The sequence below is a fragment of the Nycticebus coucang genome, chromosome 1 (genome assembly GCF_027406575.1).
Source record: "Nycticebus coucang isolate mNycCou1 chromosome 1, mNycCou1.pri, whole genome shotgun sequence".
Lineage (NCBI taxonomy): Eukaryota > Metazoa > Chordata > Mammalia > Primates > Lorisidae > Nycticebus > Nycticebus coucang.
Window position 1 is genome coordinate 12,807,224 of NC_069780.1, and position 21,175 is coordinate 12,828,398.

The window sequence follows — 21,175 nt, forward strand, 5'->3', positions numbered from 1 at the left end:
TTGAAACTCTACAAAAATCCTGTGTCCACTACCTTTCACATAATAATTTAGTATCAGTAATCCTTGTCTGGGTCATTCATTACATTGTATGTTGCAAAATGATGATCTGCCAATTCTGTTCTTGTGCATGAACTTTTCCTTTTTCTTTTTGTTTTTTTGAGACAGAGTCTCATTATGTCACCCTCGGTAGAGTCCTATGGCATCATGGCTTACAGCAACCTCAAACTCTTGGGCTTAAGCGATTCTCTAGCCTCAGCCTCCCAAGTAGCTGGGACTACAGGCGCCCGCCACAATGCCCGACTATTTTTTGGTTGTAGTTGTCATTGTTGTTTGGCAGGCCTGGGTGGGATTCGAACCCACCAGCTCCAGTGTATGTGGCTGGTGTTCTAGCCGCTGAGCTACAGGCACCGAGCCCCTTTTTCTTCTTTTTATTTAAAGTATCACTATGTATTATTTTCTCCTTATTCATCTGTTATATAATAAACACTCAGAAAAGTGCACATATCAAAAGGGTACTGCTTGATAAATTTTCATGCACTGAACACTTGCATATAACCGGCATCCAGAACAAGAAACAATATTGCCAGCACCCCCTTAAACCTCCTTTATGCTTTATCCTAGTGACTAGCCTCAATTCCCCACCCCATAGAACAATCACTAGAATATGTGATCCTGCTCCTTATTTTTATACAAATGAAATCTTATATTTATTCTTGTCATGCTTCTTCCGCTCAACTTTATGAAATGTATCCATACTGTTATGTTTAGTTGCATTTTCTTCATTTTCATTGTTATGTGGTAGTCCGTTGTACGAATCTTATTATTGGCAATTAGGAATAATACTACCATGGACATTCTTAAATATTTGACTCAGCTTTTTATTTATTCAATGTATTACAATAGGCTGGACGCCTGTAGCTCAGCAGCTAGGGCGCTAGCCACATACACCGGAGCTGGCGGGTTTGAACCCAGCCCAGGCCTGCCAAACAACAACTATAACCAAAAAATAGCCAGGTGTGTGGTGGACACCTGTAGTCCCAGCTACTTGGTAGGCTGAGGCAAGAAAATCGTTTAAGCCAGCAGTTCTCAACCTGTAGGTAGCAACCCCTTTTTCCCATTTGTAACTACGAGGCAATTAGGAAGGTTGAGAACCACTGGTTTAAGCCCAAGAGTTTGAGATTGCTGTGAACTGTGCTGCCATGGCACTCTACCAAGGGCGAGGACAACATAGTGAGACTGTCTCAAAACAAAAAGATCAATGTGTTAATATAAATTATAGTTGTTCTTTTGAAGTTCAAATTGTTCCAAATGTGACCCAGGTCATGTCTTACTGACTTGGCTTCATTAGTCTTTGCATACTTTCCTGTGAATTAGCATAAAAAGATGCCTTGGGTTTATCGTGTATAATACTTTCCCTCGCCTAGACTTGGAATCAGCTATTTTTCAAGGATCACTAGTTCTATTTATTTATTTATGGAAACAAAGTCTTACTTTGTTGTCCTTGGTAGACTGCCTGGGGATCATAGCTCACAGCAACCTCAAACTTTTGGGCTCCAGCGATTCTCTTGCCTCAGCCTCCCATTCAGCTGGGACTACAGGTGCCCCCCACAACACCCAGCTATTTTTAGAAATGAGGTCTTTTTTTTTTTTTTTTTTTTTCCAATTTTTGGCCAGGGCTGGGCTTGAACCCACTACCTCCAGCATATGGGGTCAGCACCCAACCCTTTGAGCCACAGGCGCTGCCCTCACTCTGGCTCAGGCATTCTACCCACTTTGGAGTCCCAGAGTGCTAGCATTATAGGTGTGAGCCATGGCGCCCAGCCCCCTAGTTCTTTTTAATAGGATACCAAGATTTGGATGCTAGGTAGGCTCATTGCTACTGGGTGTCATTACAGTTAGGCTTTTTCAGTATACAGAGCTAGAAATATATGAAAAAGAAAAGGATTATTGATGGTACTTTTCCACTAGTTTTTTTTTTTATGTCATCAGTTGTCATGTGAAACTGAAAGTATAAATTGAAACTATGAATATTAAGTTTCCTAACAGATAAACATTAATTTTTATAAATTATTATTATGTATTTATTTATTGCGCGTTATTGCCCTCAGTAGAGTGCTGTGGCATCACAGCTCACAGCAACCTCCAACTCCTGGGCTCAAGTGATTCTCCTGCCTCAGCCCCCTGAGTAGCTGGGACTACAGGCACCCACCAAAACGCCTGGCTATTTTTTTGTTGCAGTTTGGCCGGGGCTGGGTTTGAACCCGCCACCCTCGGTATTTGGGGCCGGCGCCCTACCCATTGAGCCACAGGTGCCGCCCAATGTTTTATAGATTATTTTATTAGCAAATTAATACATATTCATTATAGAAGTACAAGTAAGCAAGAAAAAGAAAATAGAACATCACCTGTACTTCTCAACACTTACCACATTTTGGTTTCCATCTGGGTCTTTACACATGAATGTACTGTTGATTCTCATGTGGATTCCATGTTTGTGAATTTACCTACTTGCTAAAACTGTATTCATTACCCCATAGCCAAAATTTGCAGTATTCACAGTTATTTGTAGACATGTGCAGAGTAGCAAAAAATTTGAGTGACCCAGTGCATTTATCTTCACTGGTTGAACATGCTCTGCTCTTTGTTTCAGCTCTTATATTATAAACAGGTATCTTTCTCGTGGTATATTTAATATCATGTTTTCCATATTCTTGTGCTTTGATCAGCTATTTTCTTGTTTAAAATAGCTCATGACCATAGTGCTGAAGTGCTGTCTAGTGTTCTCAAGTACCTAAAGAGCAAATTTAGTGTTAGATAAGCTTCATTTAGTTATGAGTTGTAGTATTGGTCGTAAGTTTGATGTTAATGAACCAATAAGATATATATTTTTTGAGACAGAGTCTGAAGCTGTCACCCTAGGTAGAGTCTGTGGCGTCACAGCTCACAGCAACTTCAAACTTTTGGGCTTAAGCGATTCTCTTGCCTCAGCCACTAACTGGGACTGGGACTACAGGCGCCTGCCACAACGCCCGGCTATTTTTTGTCGTCGTTGTTGTTTTTAGCAGGCCCCGGGCTGGGTCCGAATCCACCAGCCCCAGTGTATGTGGCCAGGGCCCCAAATAGTATATATTAAATAAGATGTATTTAAACAGAAACACACATTAAGCAAGGTTATAGATTGATTGGCTGACAAAAATATTGTGACCCAGAGGCTCACAGAACCTAGCTCTTTTTTCCCATTGGAGTAGCTGTTGAATATTTGCTAATGCAATGTTTGCAGCAATTTTATAGACCAGTAGCAACTGTGAATAATGAGTATTGACATATATTTCCTAATGGTAGACAAAAGTGGTCTTAAGATAGTTTTTATTAAAGAAGAATTATGGAAATATTTGATGCTGACTTGTTTCTCTTAGGACAGCAGCGTTCTCGGATGCTAGCTACTCTTTTTAAGGATGAAAGGTGCCAGCAACTGGCTGCTTATGGGATCCTAGAAAAAATGTACCTAGACAGGATCATCAGGGGAAATCAACTTCAAGAATTTGCTGCCATGTTGATGCCGCACCAGAAAGCAACTACAGCTGATGGTAATGATCATGTCTTGTACATGGTGGTAAATATTTGGGTACAGACGCGTAGAAATGATGTTAAATAAGAAGCATCTTGCTATCTTTTTATATTTCTGTATAGCACTTCCTCATAAAAAGAAGAAGAGGAATATTATATCAGAGTTAAGTGGCATACACAAACATGGGCTTCCAATATAAAAATAGCCCTATCGTAAAGCATTTCGTGAAGTAATGCATTTTTTAGAAACTATAAGAGGAGAAAAATTATAGATTATGTTATAATGCCTGGTTTTTTTTTTGTTTGTTTGTTTTTGTAGAGACAGAGTCTCACTTTATGCCCCTTGGTAGAGTGCCGTGGCATCACACAGCTCACAGCAACCTCCAGCTCCTGGGCTTAAGCGATTCTCTTGCCTCAGCCTCCCGAGTAGCTGGGACTACAGGTGCCCGCCACAGCACCCAGTTATTTTTTTGTTGCAGTTTGGCCGGGGCTGGGTTTGAACCCGCCACCCTCGGCATATGGGGCCGGCGCCCTACTCACTGAGCCACAGGCGCCGCCCAATAATGCCTGGTTTTTAAAAAAACTCAAACCATTGATAAATTAATCCTAAGTATCAGGTTGTAGTAGAATAATTCTCCCATCTTGTTTTACATAGACAAAAATTTGGCATAGCTCGCCCCAAGGTTACTCAGGGTAAAGTGTTGCCAATAAGAATAGAACTAGGTGTCATATTTCCTAGTTAAGGGAAATATCTGCTTGAGTCAGACTGCCTTTGCCAGGAAAAGTTTTTAATAATTGCTTGTTTGTGATATTAATAATTTTATGTACATTTGTCTAGAGAGGCTTTTGTTTGTTTGTTTGTTTAGAGACAGAGTCTTACTTTGTTGCCTCGCCCTCATTAGAGTGTTATGGCGTCACAGCTCACAGCAACCTCCAGCTCTTGGGCTTAGCTGATTCTCTTGCCTCAGCCTCCCGAGTAGCTGGGACTATAGACACCCGCCACAAAGCCCGACTATTTTTTTTTTTTTTTTTTTTTTTTTGCATGATTTGGCTGGGGCTGGGTTTGAACCCACCGCCTCTGATATATGAGGCCAGCGCCCCATTCCTTTGAGACACAGACGCCACCCCTGCCCAGCTATTTTTTGTTATTGTTGTTGCAGTTTGGCCAGGGCCGGGTTCGAAACCGCCACCTTTGGTATATGGGACCAGCACCCTACTCACTGAGCCACAGGCACTGCCCTGTCTAGAGAGGTTTTAAAGAAGCTTGTAATGGTAACACACATGATAATAAAAATAGAGATGTAGGCTCAGAGCCTGAAGCACAATGGTTATCGCACTGGCCACATGCACTGAGGCTGGCAGGTTTGAACCCAGCCCAGGCCAGCTAAGCAACAATGACAACTGGCAACGACGATGACAACAACAAAAATAGCCAGGCATTGTGGCAGGCACCTGTAGTCCCAGCTACTTAAGAGGCTGAGGCGAGAGAATCACTTAAGCCTAAGAGTTAGAGGTTGCTGTGAGCTGTGATGCCATAGCACTGTAGTGAGGGCAACATACTGAGACTCTGTCTCAAAAAAAAAAAAAAGAGAGAGATGTAAATGATCAGAAACATGGAAAAGATCAAGTTAAACATGCAGATTAGCTGCAAAGTCTTTAGGTAGGCCTGGCTGAAAAGTATACTTCATGCAATCTTACTGTTAAGCCAGACCAGTGTGAGAGGATTGACCTCCTTTTGAATTTCTTTTATTTAATCGCACTTTAAGAAGCAATTCAGTTTATTTTCATGTTTTATTCTCAAAACATTTTTTTTTCCATAGGATACTCCAGATGTAGAACCTCAGGAAAAATTCGTTCATGGTTTTAGGATTAGTTGTGTTTCTTCTGAGCAATTAGCTTTTACCTTATTTACTCACATTGTAAATTGATAAACTGGCTAGTTTTAATGGGCTGCTAGACAGCTTAAAATTAAATTTATACAGCATCTGCAAGTAACATTTATGTGTTTTGATTTTGCTACTCTTTTTTTGAGACAGGGTCATGCTGTGTAGTTCAGGCTTGAGTGCAGTGGTATTGCTCATAGCTCACTGTAATTTTGAACTTCTGGGCTCAAGTAACCCTCCTGCCTCAGTCTCCAGAATAGCTGGGACCCCAGATGCATGCCACTATCCCTGGCTAATTTTTTTATTTTCTTTAGAGACAGGGTCTTGCTATGTTGCCCAGGATGGTCTTTTTTTTTTTTTTTTTTGAGACAGTTTCACTTTGCAAGTGAAAGCATCTTGCTATCTTTTTTCTCTTAGGACAGCAGCACCCTCAGTAGAGTGCCGTAGCATCTAGCTCACAGCAACCTCCAACTCTTAGGCTTAAGTGATCCTCTTGCCTCAGCTTCCCAAGTATCTGGGAGTACAAGAGCCCACCACAATGCCTGGCTATTTTTTAGAGATGAGGTCTCTCTCTGGCTCAGGCTAGTCTTGAACCTGTGGACTCAGGAAATCCACCTGCCTCAGCCTCCCAAGTACTGGGATTACAGGTGTGAGCCACCACACCTGGCCTTTAATTTTGTTTTAGAGACAAGGTCTTGTTCTGTTGCCTAAGCTGGAGGTCAGTGGCATAGTCATAGGTCGTTGCTGCCTCAAGCTCCTGGGTTCATGTGATCCTCCTGCCTTTAGCCTCCCAAGTAGCTGGGACTATAGACACATGCCACCATGCCTAACTAATTTTTTTGTTTGTTTGTTTTTTTATGGAGATGTGGTCTTGCTGTGTTTTCCAGTACTTAAAACATTTTGATCAGAAATTGATCAGAAAAATAAAGATGATGCTTTTAATTATTACATATCTAGAAATTTTCAGAAAAAGTGTCTTTAGAGCAGTGGTTCTCAACCTTCCTAATGCCACAACCCTTTAATACAGTTCCTCATGTTGTGGTGACCCCCAACCATAAAATTATTTTTGTTGCTACTTCATAACCGCAATTTTGCTACTGTTATGAATCGTAATGTAAACATCTGATAAGCAGGATGGTTTTAGGCAACTCCTGTGAACGGGTCGTTTGACCCCCAAAGGGGTCACGACCCGCAGGTTGAGAACCGCTGTTTTAGAGTGTAAAACTAGTTTCAAACTTAACAACTGTCTTATTTATGTTTACTTAAGGTTCCAGCATCTTGGACAGAGCTGTTATTGAACACAATTTGTTGTCTGCAAGCAAATTATATAATAATATTACCTTTGAAGAACTTGGAGCTCTTTTAGAGATCCCGGCAGCTAAGGTATTTTCTTGATTCCAATGTATAGAAAGGAAGTTAAGAGACAAAACTAGTGAAGTGAAGAAAAGAAATATATAATTGATGAATGTTAGCAGCTACCACAAAAATTATACATAAAAAGCCTCAAGTAAATGGAAATAAATTATTTAAATGTTAAATAGTAGTGTAATGGAATTGTCTTAATGTTTTGGGCTTTTTAAATTATGTTTTGTGATAAAGTAACCTAGAATGGAAATCTTGAAGTTTCAGGTTATGACACCCATTTCGTGAAAATATCTTTGTTTAGTGTCTACGTCCACTTCATAGTGGTTTCTCATTTCTGACTAATTTAAGATTTTTTTTTTTTTTTTGAGACAGAGTCTCATTATGTCACCTTCCTGTGGCGTCACAGTTCACAACAACCTCAAACTCTTGGGCATAAGTGATTCTCTTGCCTCAGCCTCCCAAGTAGCTGGGACTACAGGCGCCCGCCACAACGCCCGGCTATTTTTTTTGTTACAGTTGTCGTTGTTTGTCAGGCCAAGGCTGGGTTCAAACCCACCTGCCTTGATGTATGTGGCTGGCGCACTAACCGCTGAGCTACGGGTGCCCAGCCATAATTTAAGATTTTGACACTTGCTTTACTTCTTTTTTCTGCCCTAGATTGACTCAAAGGTTAAGGTTAAATATTTCATCTCCTTGAGAGAATGACTTTGGTAATGGTTCAGTAATTCTGTTGAGTTACTTGATTTAACTTAAGTTGACTGACTTACTAGGGAATTTAATTTCATTCTTAGTCTTGGGGTTGGTTACTTATGTATAAATTTCCACAAATTACCAATTATCGTTTACAAAACATTCTCTTAATTTTAAATAATATTAAAAGTAAGCAATCAACCTTACCTAACTTGCAGACCTTAAAGCTATCCCTTTTATCTGGTAGTGAAATTTTAGTTTAGAATTTTTTTACAGTTCCTTTACTTGTACACATTCAATACACAATAAAGGAAGTGGAACAATTTGGGAACCAAGGCTTCAGTTGCCATCAAAAGATGCTTTCCTGGGCGGCACCTGTGGCTCAAGGAGTAGGGCGCCGGTCCCATATGCTGGAGGTGGTGGGTTCAAACCCAGCCCCGGCCAAAAAAAAAAAGATGCTTTCCTGACTGGGCATGGTGGCTGACACCTGTAGTCCTAGCATTATGGGAGGCTGAGGCAGGAGGATTACTTGAGGTTGGGCATTCAAGATTAGCTTGAACAAAAGTGAGACCCTGTCTCTACAAAAATAAAATAGTTAGCCAGGTATGGTGGTGTATACCTTTCATCCCAGCTACTCAACAACGACAAAAAACTTTCCTTTTGGTTTTGAGGTGTGATCTCTTGCTCAGACTAAGGGAAGTAAATATCCTTTTGTTGTTGTTAATTTGATTTTTGTTTTGAAACAGAGCCTTGGGCGGCGCCCCTAGGTCAGTGGGTAGGGTGCTGGCCACATACACCGAGGCTGGCGGAGTCAAACCCGGCCGAGCCAGCTCAAACAACAATGACAACTGCAAAAAAAACAGCCGGGCGTTGTGGCAGGTACCTGTATTCCCAGTTACTTGGGAGGCTGAGGCAAGAGACTCACTTAAGCCCAAGAATTTAAGGTTGCTGTGAGCTGATACAACAGCACTCTACTGAGGGCGACATAGTGAGACTCTGTCTCAAAAAAATTTTTTTTTCACAAGGAAAATAGATGCCAATTAACTTAAAATAATGGGTTGTGCCCAGAAATAATTGGGGAAATATCTAGACTTATAAGACTTGTTCTTCTAGTGAATGGCAGATGAACACACATATAAAGTTTGGCTGTAGGTACTTAAGCCAAAAGCTTTCACTTATCTTTATGTGAATGACTATTAGATAATAATTAAAGTTTCTGAGAGTTTTTTGTTTTTTTTTTTTTTTGTAGGCAGAAAAGATAGCATCTCAAATGATAACAGAAGGACGTATGAATGGATTTATTGACCAGATTGATGGAATAGTTCATTTTGAAAGTAAGAGGTTTTTTGCATTTCTGTCATAATGAAATGGCAGTGAGCTGCTATATATTTATGATTAAAACATGCTGAACAATTTCCTTTGATTCAGAATCTTATTACTGGAATGAGCTTATTTCCAAAAGAAACCATTTAAAATAATTTTTAAGAAGTTATATTCATGAATCTACTTAATGCAGAATTTCCTACGTTAAAGGAAAATTTGAAACTTGAATCGTATGAGTTCATTGATTTACTCTTCAAACATTTATTGATCTTGTGTCATGTATCAGGCCCCTAGAAATAACAGCTGCACTTCCTATTCAGCAGCTCATTAAACTAATGGAGGCAGACAGGTCAGGGGATCCCTCAACTTTCTCACTGCCCTGTACCTTCTCAGCTTCCTAGTCTCACCTCATTTATACTCTGGACCAGTGGTTCTCAACCTTCCTAATGCCTCAACCCTTTAATACAATTCCTTGTGTTATGGTGACCCCTGACCGTAAAATTATTTTTGTTGCTACTTCGTAATTGTAATTTTGCTACTGTTGTGAATCGTAAATATCTGATATGCAGGATGTATTTTCATTGTTACAAAGGAGTCGCGACCCACAGGTTGAGAACCGCTGCTCTGGACTTGGCTTTACCCAGAACTGTTCACTTGTAGAATTTTAATATGAAATACCTTACCTTGATTGTAGCCTTTTTCCTGTCTCTCTACTGGTCTACTCTCTACTGGTCTAACTTACTCCCACTCAACTCTGCCTTGTCCACATTGGAGTCTCTGGTCTGTCCATCGACTCTTTTGATTTCTTCCAGTTAGTGTGACCCTTTTTAGTTCTTCCTTCTCTTCCTATTTAGCTGGGATTCCATGCACCTAAATTATTTCATTACAGGTACCCCACAACACTTTTCTGTTGTCCAGCAAAACTTAATCTTGAATGAACTCATTTTCCATCTTTTCCATGTCTATACTCGGGTAGCTAATGTTGATGGAAAAGAGCCAGACATCAGACAGACTGACCTCAAATGATAACAGACTGATATCACTGTAAATTCAAGGTCACAGGTCCGCAGTACTATCTGGGACTCATGGTACACTTATCTAGTCCACTTTTTTTCTAGTTTGGAGCAACTATTTTGAATTTTATTTTTCTTAAATCTCTGGTCTTTTTTCTCCTTCACTCTCAGCAGGAAAACCTTGTTTCCTGTTTCATAGAAAAAAAGCCATTAGTATGAAATATTTTAACTTCTTTATCAGATTTATAAACATCTAAATTTTAGATATAGATCTAAGTCTGTCTTTTTCTTCCTTCTTGTCATACTGGACATGGTTTCCATTTCCCTGTCTTATTCTTCCTGTTGGGCTTTGGTTCCTCTTCCTAACCCCTTAAAAAAATAATAATAATTTTTAGCAACCCGAGGTTCATAATTATTTTTATCTTTTTATCCTTTCTCTCTCTGTTGGCTTTTTTCCATCAATATTTAAACATCCTCAGGACTCCCTCATTTTAAACAAAAATTCTTTTATCTTCGAGGTCTCATCCTTTTCCCCCCATTTTTTCTCTTCTTTTCCTCCCCCACCCCCCACCTCTTGTAGAGCCCTTCTGACCAGTTCTCATCTTAACTTATCGGTATATCAGAGTGTGTTGATTACTCACTTTTTTTTTTTTTTTCTGAGACAGAGTCTCACTGTATCTTCCTCGATAGAGTGCTGTGGTGTCACAGCTCACAGCAACCTCAAACTCTTGGGCTTAAGTGATTCTCTTGCCTCAGCCTCCCAAGTAGCTGGGACTACAGGCGCCCCCCACAAAGCCCAGCTATTTTTTGGTTGCCGTTGTTTAGTTGGCCCGGGCTGGGTTCAAACCCGCCACCCTTGGTGTATGTGGCTGGCATCGTAAACACTGTGCACGGGCGCTGAGCCAATTACTCACTTCTTTTTGAACACCCTCCCCACCCTACCATCTTTACTTCTGTCATCTCTTCCACCCTGTCTTCCTGTTTTCCTCCTGTTTCTCCAAGTATTCTTTGTAATCATCTTTGTAAATTCTGTAGTGCCTTTAAATTTAAATATTGGAGTTACTTAGGGTTTAATCCTATGCCTTTTCCTCCTCACACTACTGAGTTTCCATAGGTAATTTCATCTGTTCCCTTGGATTTAGTTACTATCTCTGTTGTAGACTAGCAGCTCTCAACCTTTTTGCATCAGGAACCAGTTTCATGTAGGACAATTTTTCCAGCCGGGCGCTGTGGTTTACGCCTGTAATCCTAGCATTCTGGGAAGCCAAGGCAGGTAGATTGCCTGAGCTCATGACCAGCTTAAGCAAGAGCAAGACCCTGGCTCTAAAAAAATAGTCAACTGAACCTGTGGCTCAGTGAGTAGGGCACCGGCCCCATATGCCGAGGGTGGCGGGTTCAAACCCAGCCCCGGCCAAACTGCAACCAAAAAATAGCCGGGCATTGTGGCGGGCGCCTGTAGTCCCAGCTGCTCCGGAGGCTGAGGCAGGAGAATCGCGTAAGCCCAAGAGTTAGAGGTTGCTCTGAGCTGTGTGACGTCATGGCACTCTACCCGAGGGCGGTACAGTGAGACTCTGTCTCTAAAAAAAAAAAAAAATAGTCAGGTGTTATGGCGGGTGCCTGTAGTCTCAGATACTCGGGAAGCTGAGGCAAGAGAATCACTTGAGCCCAAGAGTTTGAGGTTGCTGTGAGCTGTGATGGCAGGGCACTTTACCAAGGTTGACAAAGTGAGACTCTGTCTCAAAAAAAAAAAAGTAAAAAGACAATTTTTCTATGGACCAGGGAGCAGGGGGAAAGTTTGGGGATGATCGAAGTGCATTACATTTATTGTACACTTTATTTCTATTATTATTACATTGTAATATGTAATGAAGTAATTATACAGCTCACTATAAGGCAGGATCAGTGCAAGTCCTGAGCTTGTTTTCCTGCAGCTATATGGTCCCAGCGCCAGCATCACCATCTCAGCTCCTCTTCAGGGCACAAGCATTAGATTCTCATAAGGAGTGCGCAGCCTAGATCCCTCCATGTGCAGTTTTCGGTAGGGTTCATGCTCCTGTAGGAACCTAATACCACCACAGAACTGACAGGAGGTGGAGATGAAGTGGTGATGCCAGCCATGGGCCGCCCCTGGGAGGACAGATGAAGCTTCCCTCACCCCGCTGCTCACCTCCTGCTGGCCCGGTCTGGCCTGGGGGTTGAGAACCACAGATACAGATAATGCACAGATGACCTGTGGTTGGGAACCACAGATACAGATAATGCATAGATTACCTTTCTAGTACAAATCTTTCTTCTAAATCCCAACCCTGTGTTTCTACATAATTGCTTCAGGGCATCTTGGAGTAACCGTAACCTAGAACTAAGTTCATCATCTCCCCTTGCTGCACTCTCTCCAGCACTCCTTACCCTTGACCCCGTCTCTTCTTTTCTGCGCGGAATCCTGTCGATTTTACCTCCTTCTTGTATCCGGCGTGGATATATTTTTCTTCATTTCTTACTGTCACCAGCCTGTTCTGAATCCTACTATCATAACCTTGTCTGGTCTTGAAAAATAGCCTTTTTTTCCTCATATCTAAAATTGTTCCTGTCTGTTCCAGGGATGTAATACAGCTGGAGTGATTGTGGTCTTTTAAAAGAGCAAACATAAATGATTCTCTTCCTTGAACTCTAATGTCTTCCCCATTGTTTATAGAACCAAGTTCTACAAAGGCTCCAAAAGGCTCTGCCTGGTCCTCTCTTGCGAAATTTCCTTTGCCAATCCAGTCACATAGGTCTTCTTTTTGTTTTTGGTTATTTGTTTAGTTTTTAGAGATAGGGTTTTACTCTGTCACCTGGACTAGAGTACAGCAGCACAGTCACAGTTATTGCAACCTTCAGTTCTTGGGCTCAAGCAGTCCTGCGTCTCTGCCTATACAGCTGGGACAGCAGGACTGTGTTGCCCAGGCAGGTCTGGAACTCAGGGCCTCAGCCTCCATAAACGCTGGGATTGCAGGCATGAGCCTGTACTGGGCCTTTTAAAAATTTGTTTGCCTTTTTTTATTTTGTGTGTGGGGGGAGACAAGAGTCTCACTATGTCACCCTCAGTAGAATGCCGTGGCATCACAGCTCATAGCAACCTCTAACTCTAGGCCTTAAGCGATTCTCTTGCCTCAGCCTCCCAAGTAGCTGGCACTACAGGTGCCCACCACAGCATCCGGCTATTTTTGTTGTTGTTGTTGTAGTTTTCATTGTTTGGCAGGCCCGGGCTGGGTTCGAACCCACCAGCCCTGGTGTATGTGGCAGGCGCCCTAGCTGTTGAGCTGCAGGCGCTGAGCCCCCTACTGTTAATTATTTTCAATTGTGTAACTAATTGTTTTAATGTTTTTTTCTGCTTCAAGCTAAGTTTGTGTAATAAAACTCTTACTTTCTCTGGTATGTCCAGCATCTGTTTCAGTGCGCAGCACCTTGTAAATGAGAAATATATAAATAAATATTGAATAAATAGAGTATATAGTGAGTCGCAATAGCAGAGCTGTCATCAAGGGAAGAGACAGTTTAATTGATATTAAGTTGATAGAATGTGAAATATTTTTCTTTTTAGTTTTCTTACGTTTTAAAAAAATTACAGTGGTAGGCTCGGCGCCTGTAGTTCAGTGAGTAGGGTGCCAGCCACATACACTAAGGCTGGAGGGTTCGAGCCCCACCCGGGCCTTGTAAACAATGACAACTGCAATCAAAAAATAGTCAGGCCTTGTGGTGGGCACCTGTAGTCCCAGCTACTTGGGAGGCTGAGGCAAGAGAATCGCTTAAGCCTAAGAGTTTGAGGTTGCTGTGAGCTGTGATGCTACGGCACTCATAGTGAGACTGTCTCAAAAAAAAAAACATTATAATGTAAGTATGTTTATAATAACAAGTAATGCATTGCAAGAGTAAATAGAGGAAAAGTTCATAATACCTTTCCATGCCTGTCTCTATTCCTCTAATCCAAGCTCCCTAATGTAACTAGTATTAATTTGACAGCCTGTAGGATCCTAGATGCTTATCCAGATATGTAAAAACAGTTTTTTTTAAGTGAGATTATGGAATTATATTTTAAAGTACATAGTATTGTGTAAATTGCTTTTAAAATTTATTGTGCTATCATATTTTCAAGTCAGTAGATACCAATCTACTTGTTCTAATAGTAGTAAATACTTTATGGAGTCCAACTCTTCATCTGTTGTTAGACATTCAGGTGATACCCTGGTACATACATTTATATACCAGCATGCTTGTTTCTATAGAACAGAGTCTCAAAAGTAATACTGTTATATCAAAGTAATTTGATTTTTCTTTTTTTTTTGAGACTCAAGCTGTTGCCCTGGGTAGAGTGCTGTGACATTACATTATAGCTCACAGCAGCCTCTGAGTCTTGGGCTTAAGTGATCCTCTTGCCTCAGTTTTTCTATTTTTTAGTAGAGAACAGGTGTTGCTTTTGCTCATGCTAGTCTCAAACTTGTGAGCTTAAGCAGTTCACCTGCCTAGGCCTCCCAGAGTGCTAGGATTACAGGTGTCAGCCGCTGCACCCAGCCAGTTATTTTGATTCTTTCTTTTTTTTTTTTTTTGTAGAGACAGAGTGTCACTGTACCGCCCTCAGGTAGACTGCCGTGGCGTCACACGGTTCACAGCAACCTCAAACTCTTGGGCTTAAGCGATTCTCTTGCCTCAGCCTCCCGAGCAGCTGGGACTACAGGTGCCCGCCACAACGCCCGGCTAGTTATTTTGATTCTTAATAGATACTACCAGTCTACTTTACAGAAAGTGTAGCTTTTTACAATCCCACCAGTATGAGAGAATAGGCTGGCCAAGTGGCTCATGCCTATAGTCCTAGCTCTCTGGGAGGCTGAGGCAGGAGGATCACTTGAGCCCAGGAATTTGAGGTTGCAGTGAGCTATGATGACACCACTGCTTGCTACCCAGGGCAAAAGAGCAAGACTCTGTCTTAAAAACAGAAAAAAACAAAAAGAAAATGACTCTTCAACAGATATTACCACTCTTTTTATCTTTTGCTAGGTGATGGGAGAAAAACATTATGTTTTAATGTGCATTGGCACTTGTGAAGTTTAATATTTTTCTATGTGTTGGTCATTAGTGTTTCCTCTTCTGTGAATTAATATTACCTTTTCTTGCCTATTTCCTTCCTTTTTTTGTTTTTTTAATTTTTTTTTTTTTGAGACAGAATCTCACTATGTTGTCCTTGGTAGAGTGCTGTGGAGTCACAGCTTAGAGTGACCTCAAACTCTTGGGTTTAAGTGATTCTCTTGCCTCAGCCTCCCAAGTAGCTGGGACTTCAGGTGCCTGCCACAACGTCCTGCTATTTTTTTGTTGCATTTGTCATTGTTTTAGCTGGCCTGGGGAGGGTTTGGGCTGGGCTCACAACCACTGTGCTACGAGCACCAAGCCTTCCTTCCTTCCTTTATACCTCTCTTTCTGACTTTCCAGCATCAGTTTGTTATAGCTTTTACTATGATAATTTTAACTTTATCTGTTACACGTGTTACAGATATCTTTCCGATTCTCTGTTATTTTTCTAGAAGGCCATGCATACCATAAACACTTTTTTTACATATTTATGCACATAAATATGTTAGTTTTTATTGTTATAGCTTTTGAGTTTTCTGTATTAAGAATGTCTCCTCCGGGCAGCACTTGTGGCTCAAGGAGTAAGGCGCTGGCCCCATATACAGAGGGTGGTGGGTTCAAGCCTGGCCCCACCCAAAACTGCAAAAAAAAAAAAAAAAAAAAGTCTCTTCCACCTTGGGGTCAAACTAGTATTTTCTTAAAATATTTTCTAGTATTGGGTGGCACCTGTGGCTCAGTGAGTAGGGTGCTGGCCCCATATGCCGAGGGCGGCGGGTTCAAACCCAGCCCTGGCCAAACCGCAACAAAAAAATAGTCGGGCGTTGTGGCGGACGCCTGTGGTCCCAGCTGCTCGGGAGGCTGAGGCAAGAGAATCGCTTAAGCCCAGGAGTTGGAGGTTGCTGTGAGCCGTGTGACGTCATGGCACACTACCCGAGGGCGGTACAGTGAGACTTTGTTTCTACAAAAAATATATATATTTTTTTCTAGTATCATTTATTATTTTATATTAAGAAGTTTATCTATAGTTCATTTTTGTGGATAATTTTAAGGTATGATTTAGTTGTTTTTTCTAGATGAATTGGCAATTATGCAATATCATTTATTAATTAAAACATCCTGACTCAGTGCCTGAGGCACAGTGGTTATTGTGCCAGCCACATGCACTGAGGCTGGTGGGTTCGAACCAAGCCTGGGCCAGCTAAACAACAATGACAACTACAACAACAACAACAAAAAATAGCCAGGCGTTGTGGCGGGCACCTGTAGTCCCAGCTACTTGGGAGGCTGAGGCAAGAGAATCGCTTAAGCCCAAGAGTTTGAGGTTGCTCTGAACTGTGACGCCATGGGCAACATAGACTCTGGCTCAAAAAAACAAAAAACAACAACAAAAAAAAAAACCCATCCTTTTACATTATGATCTTTAGGCGGGGCTTGGTGGCTCATGCCTATACTCCTAGCACTCTGGGAGGCTGAGGCAGGTAGATTGCCTAAGCTCATGAGTTCAAGACCAGCCTGAGCTAGAGTGAGACCCTGTCTCTAAAAATAGCCGGGCATTGTAGTGGGCGCCTGTAGTCCCAGCTACTTGGGAGGCTGAGGCAAAAGAATTTCTTTGAGCCAAGAGTTTGAGGTTGCTGTGAGCTATGATGCCATGGCACTTTACCAGTGATGACATAGTAAGACTGTCTCAAAAAAATAAAAATAGAAAAACTAGATGGATGCAGTGGTATACTTGTGGTCCCTGCTACTTGGGAGGCAAAGGTGGGAGGATCTCTTGAGCCCAGGAGTTCGAAGTTGTGGTGAGCTATGATGACACCACTGCACTCTACCCAGGGCGAGCAGGGTGAGACAGTGAGACTGTCTCAAAAAAAAAAAAATAATAATAATAATTTAATATTGGTAAAACAAACACTTATTTTTGTTTTTGTTTTTTGAGACAGAGTTTCATTCTATTGCCCTCAGTACAATGCCACGGCATCACAGCTCACAGCAACCTCAAACTCTTGGGCTTAAGTGATTCTCTTGCCTCAGCCTCCCAAGTAGCTGGGACTACAGGTGCCCGCCACAACACACAGCTATTTTTATTTTTTATTTTTATTTATTTATTTATTTATTTATTTTCGTAGAGACAGAGTCTCACTTTATGGCCCTTGGTAGAGTGCCGTGGCCTCACACAGCTCACAGCAACCTCCAACTCCTGGGCTTAAGGCAATTCTCTTGCCTCAGCCTCCCGAGTAGCTAGGAGTACAGGCGCCCGCCACAACGCCCAGCTATTTTTTGGTTGCAGTTTGGCCGGGGCTGGGTTTGAACCCGCCACCCTCGGTATATGGGGCCGGCGCCTTACCAACTGAGCCATAGGCGCCACCCACACCCAGCTATTTTTTTTTTTTTTCTCTTCTTCTTTTTTTTTCTTTTTTTCTTTTTTTTTTTTTTAAGAGGAAGATTTCTTTTCTTTTTTGGTAGAGACAGAGTCTCACTGTGTTGCCCTGGGGTAGAGTGCCGTGGTGTCACACGACTCACAGCAACCTCTAACTCTTGGGCTTACGCGATTCTCTTGCCTCAGCCTCCCGAGCAGCTGGGACTACAGGTGCCCGCCACAATGCCCGGCTATTTTTTTGTTGCAATTTGGCCGGGGCTGGGTTTGAACTCGCCACCCTCGGCATCTGGGGCCGGCGCCCTACTCACTGAGCCACAGGCGCCGCCCAACACACCCAGCTATTTTTACAGATGTTGTCTCGCTGTGGCTCAGACCAGCCTCGATCTCCCAGAATGTTAGGATTACATATGTGCACCACCTCGCCTGGCCCATATATTTTTACTTGACTTGAAATTTATATGTCATAAAATTAATCATTTTAAAGAAAACAGTTCAGTAGCATGTAGTATGTTCATAACATTCTGCAACCTCCATCTCAGTTGAAAACATTTTCATCACCCCAAAAGGAACGCACACCCTTTAGGAGCTACTCCCCATTCCTTCTTCCCCACAGCCCCTGGCAACTACCCATCTGCCTTTTGTCTCTGTGAATTTACCTGTTCTGGATATTTCATATAAATGGAATCATACAATATGATACAATATATCTTTCACCCAGCATAGTATTTTGGGGTTTCCTTCATGTCATGACATGGAATCAGTACTTCATTCTTTTTTAAGGCTGGATACTTCAAATGTATGTATTGTACAGATATACCACAATTCCACCACTGTTCTTCATTTTCGGAATTACCTTGGCCATTCTCAAATACCAAATTCTTTTTATTAACTTTAATAATATCATCCTTGTAGAAGCAAAATAGAAAAAAGGAAGATTGTCTTTGCAATTTCATTAAAGTTATATATTAAGGAAGAAGGACTGAAATTTTTATATTACTACATATTTCCACCTGGGATTTGTGTCTACAAGTTATTTTATTAATATTTTATAGATTTTGTTTCTCATTGAATGTGCTTATTTTTGTAAGTTTTGGTGCTTTCTGGAATGAGACCTTCCCCTCAGTTTTTAATTTCTAACTTCATATTGCTGGTATAGAGAAAAACCTGGTGGATTCAAGATGACTTTTTTTTTGGTTTAAATGTTACATTTATCTTTCAGAGTCAAATAGACACAGCCTTGAACTTATCAATAGACTTACTTTGCCCAGTAGGTGGCAGTGTCTTATGACTCAGTAAACAGTGATGAACAACCTAGCTTTGGGCACACTGTCTTTTTCTATTACGGTTATGGTCGAGGTTGTTTGGTTGGTAGGTTTTTTATTATTCTCACCAGTTATAATAATATGTATGTATGTGTATTTTTCTGTTGTTGTTTGGATACTTTGTATCAATGTTTTGAGTACTTTTCTTAACTACTGCTTAATTAGCTTAATTTTATTAGACAAGATTTTTAGAGTAAACTTTTAAATGATTAATACTATTGTATTGGGCAGTTCCTGTGTCTCAGTGGGTCGCTGCCAGCCCCATATACTGATGGTGGTGGGTTCAAACCTGGCCCCCGCCAGACTGGACGCCCATAGTCCCAGCTACTTGGGAGGCTGAGGCAAGATAATTGGCTAAGCCCAAGAGCTGGAGGTTGCTGTGAGCTGTGACATCACTGCACTCTACCAAGGGTGACAAAGTGAGACTCTGTCTCAAAAAAAAAAAAAAAAATGCTATTGTATTGATCTTTAACTCACATTTGCTATGAATCCAAAGGGGTAATTGCTATTTTGTACATTTTTTTTCCTTTAGCACGAGAAGCCCTGCCAACATGGGACAAGCAGATCCAATCCCTGTGTTTCCAAGTGAATAATCTTTTAGAGAAAATCAGTCAAACAGCACCAGAATGGACAGCACAAGCCATGGAAGCCCAGATGGCTCAGTGAATCCTTGCAGAACTTCTGTGCACACTATGTTTTTTCCCCATGTTGTGCAGATTTATTTCACTCTCTCCAAAGCGTTTGCACCATATATTTCAATCCCTTTTATGCTGGACTCCATTTGAAGAAGACATTATTAAAGCAGGAAGTACAAGCATTTAAAATACCTAGTTCCCATATATGCAGGGTCTCTGCGTATTAAGCTGTCTCAGATGTTTTGAAAGCTTTTTCTTTAAACAGAGTAGGTAAGATATCTGTGGCTAAAAAGTTTGGAATTTGTGATAACTTTGTAGTCATATAAAACTTAAGTGCTTTGTGCCTCTCCAAATGTGGTTATTCTAATAAATGGAGAAATGAGCCAAGTAAAGGTAGTACTTTGTTTTTAATTCATGAAGAATGTCTTGTTCCTTTTTCCTTCAATGAAGCAATTTATATCATATGCTGGAAATGCAAAGGTAAGTCATAATACCTGCTCTCCAAGCATTCAAAGAGTCAGAAAGCCAAGAGACAGTATAATAGTCCCCGTTGTACCAGGTGCTAGAGCACATAGTAGCTCTTCGTTTAGCAGGGGAAAGTCAGGGGAGGCTTCTTAGAGGGTTATGGGGAAATATTTTAAAAATAGGTGGCTCAGGGCAGCACCTGTGGCTCAAAGGAGTAGGGCGCTGGCCCCATATGCCAGAGGTAGCGGGTTCAAACCCAGCCCTGGCCAAAAAAAAAGGATTGGCCCCTGTGGCTCAAGTGGCTAAAGCGCCAGCCACATACACCTGAGCTGGTGGGTTCGAATCCAACTCAAGCCCACCAAACAATGACGGCTGCAACCAAAAAACAGCCAGGCGTTGTGGCAGGCGCCTGTAATCCCACCTACTTAGGAGTCAGAGGCAGGAGAGAATCACTTAAGCCCAAGAGCTGGAGGTTGCTGTGAGCCGTGACACAACGGCACTCTACCCAGGGCAGTATAGCGAGATTCTGTCTCTAGGGGGGGAAAAAAGTGACTTGGCTCAGCCCCTATAGCATAGTGGTTACTGCACTGGCCACATCCACCAAGGCTGGAGGTTTCGAACCCAGCCTGGGCCACCTAAGCAACAACGACACCTGCAACAGAAAAATAGCTGGGCGTTGAGGCGGGTGCCTGTAGTCCCAGATACTTGGGAGGCTGAGGCAAGAATCACTTAAGTCCCAAAGTGTGAGGTTGCTGTAAGCTGAAACGCTTATGGCACTCTACACAGGGCGACAGAATAAGACTCCGTCTCAAAAAAAAAAAAAAGGTGACTTCCAGTTTCAGCTCTGACATCTACAGAGCTTGGAAGTTATCAACCCGTCCTCACAATAACAACTACAAAAGGCTGAACAGACTGGAAAATCAGTGGATTTTCTTAGATCCATTGAATCGAAGTCAGAGGGCAAACTACCAGCCATGCACTGGAGAGACAAGCAGACGCAGAGACTCGCAGTTGAGATCAGCTTATTGGGAGAAAAAACTGCTGGAATTAGAAACTGGTAGGAACACTAAAATCATAACTGACAGTTACTGGAGGCTGAGTGAGAACTAGCTTGAGTTGAAAACTCTTGAGGGCCTACTCTAAAGGAGCCTACATTACTGAAAGTTGGGCACTTGTCCGTGAGGCTGCATCGGAAAAACAAGGACAAGTGGTTTGAGGGGAAGGAAAGAAAAGTTTATTAATTTTCTGGGAATAAGGGTGTTTGGCAGATGCATGTCTTGAAATACCAACGTCCTGCCTCTGAACAGAAATACAGAGCTTTTTAGCTTCAGGCTATTGCTGTCCAACTATAGTTGATGGATCTGATTTATCCCATCTTCAGCTAAGACAATCTCAGGAAGTCCATCCTGACAATGCTCCTGAGCTATCTTCTGTGGAA

General features: G+C 41.7%; 1 protein-coding gene across 2 annotated transcripts in view; it reads left to right on the forward strand.

Moving 5' to 3' along the window:
- COPS4 (COP9 signalosome subunit 4) overlaps positions 1–19,685 on the forward strand; it is a 44,454-nt gene extending 24,769 nt beyond the window's left edge. The window contains exons 7-10 of one of the 2 annotated variants that reach the window (XM_053597511.1): positions 3,417–3,587; positions 6,718–6,833; positions 8,755–8,839; positions 19,170–19,685. In XM_053597511.1, the coding sequence (XP_053453486.1) occupies positions 3,417–3,587; positions 6,718–6,833; positions 8,755–8,839; positions 19,170–19,303 (506 nt within the window). In that variant the 3' untranslated portion in view covers positions 19,304–19,685. The remainder of the gene's footprint in view (positions 1–3,416; positions 3,588–6,717; positions 6,834–8,754; positions 8,840–19,169) is intronic. The other variant, XM_053597584.1, reaches the window with a different exon arrangement.
- Positions 19,686–21,175: the final 1,490 nt, after the last annotated feature.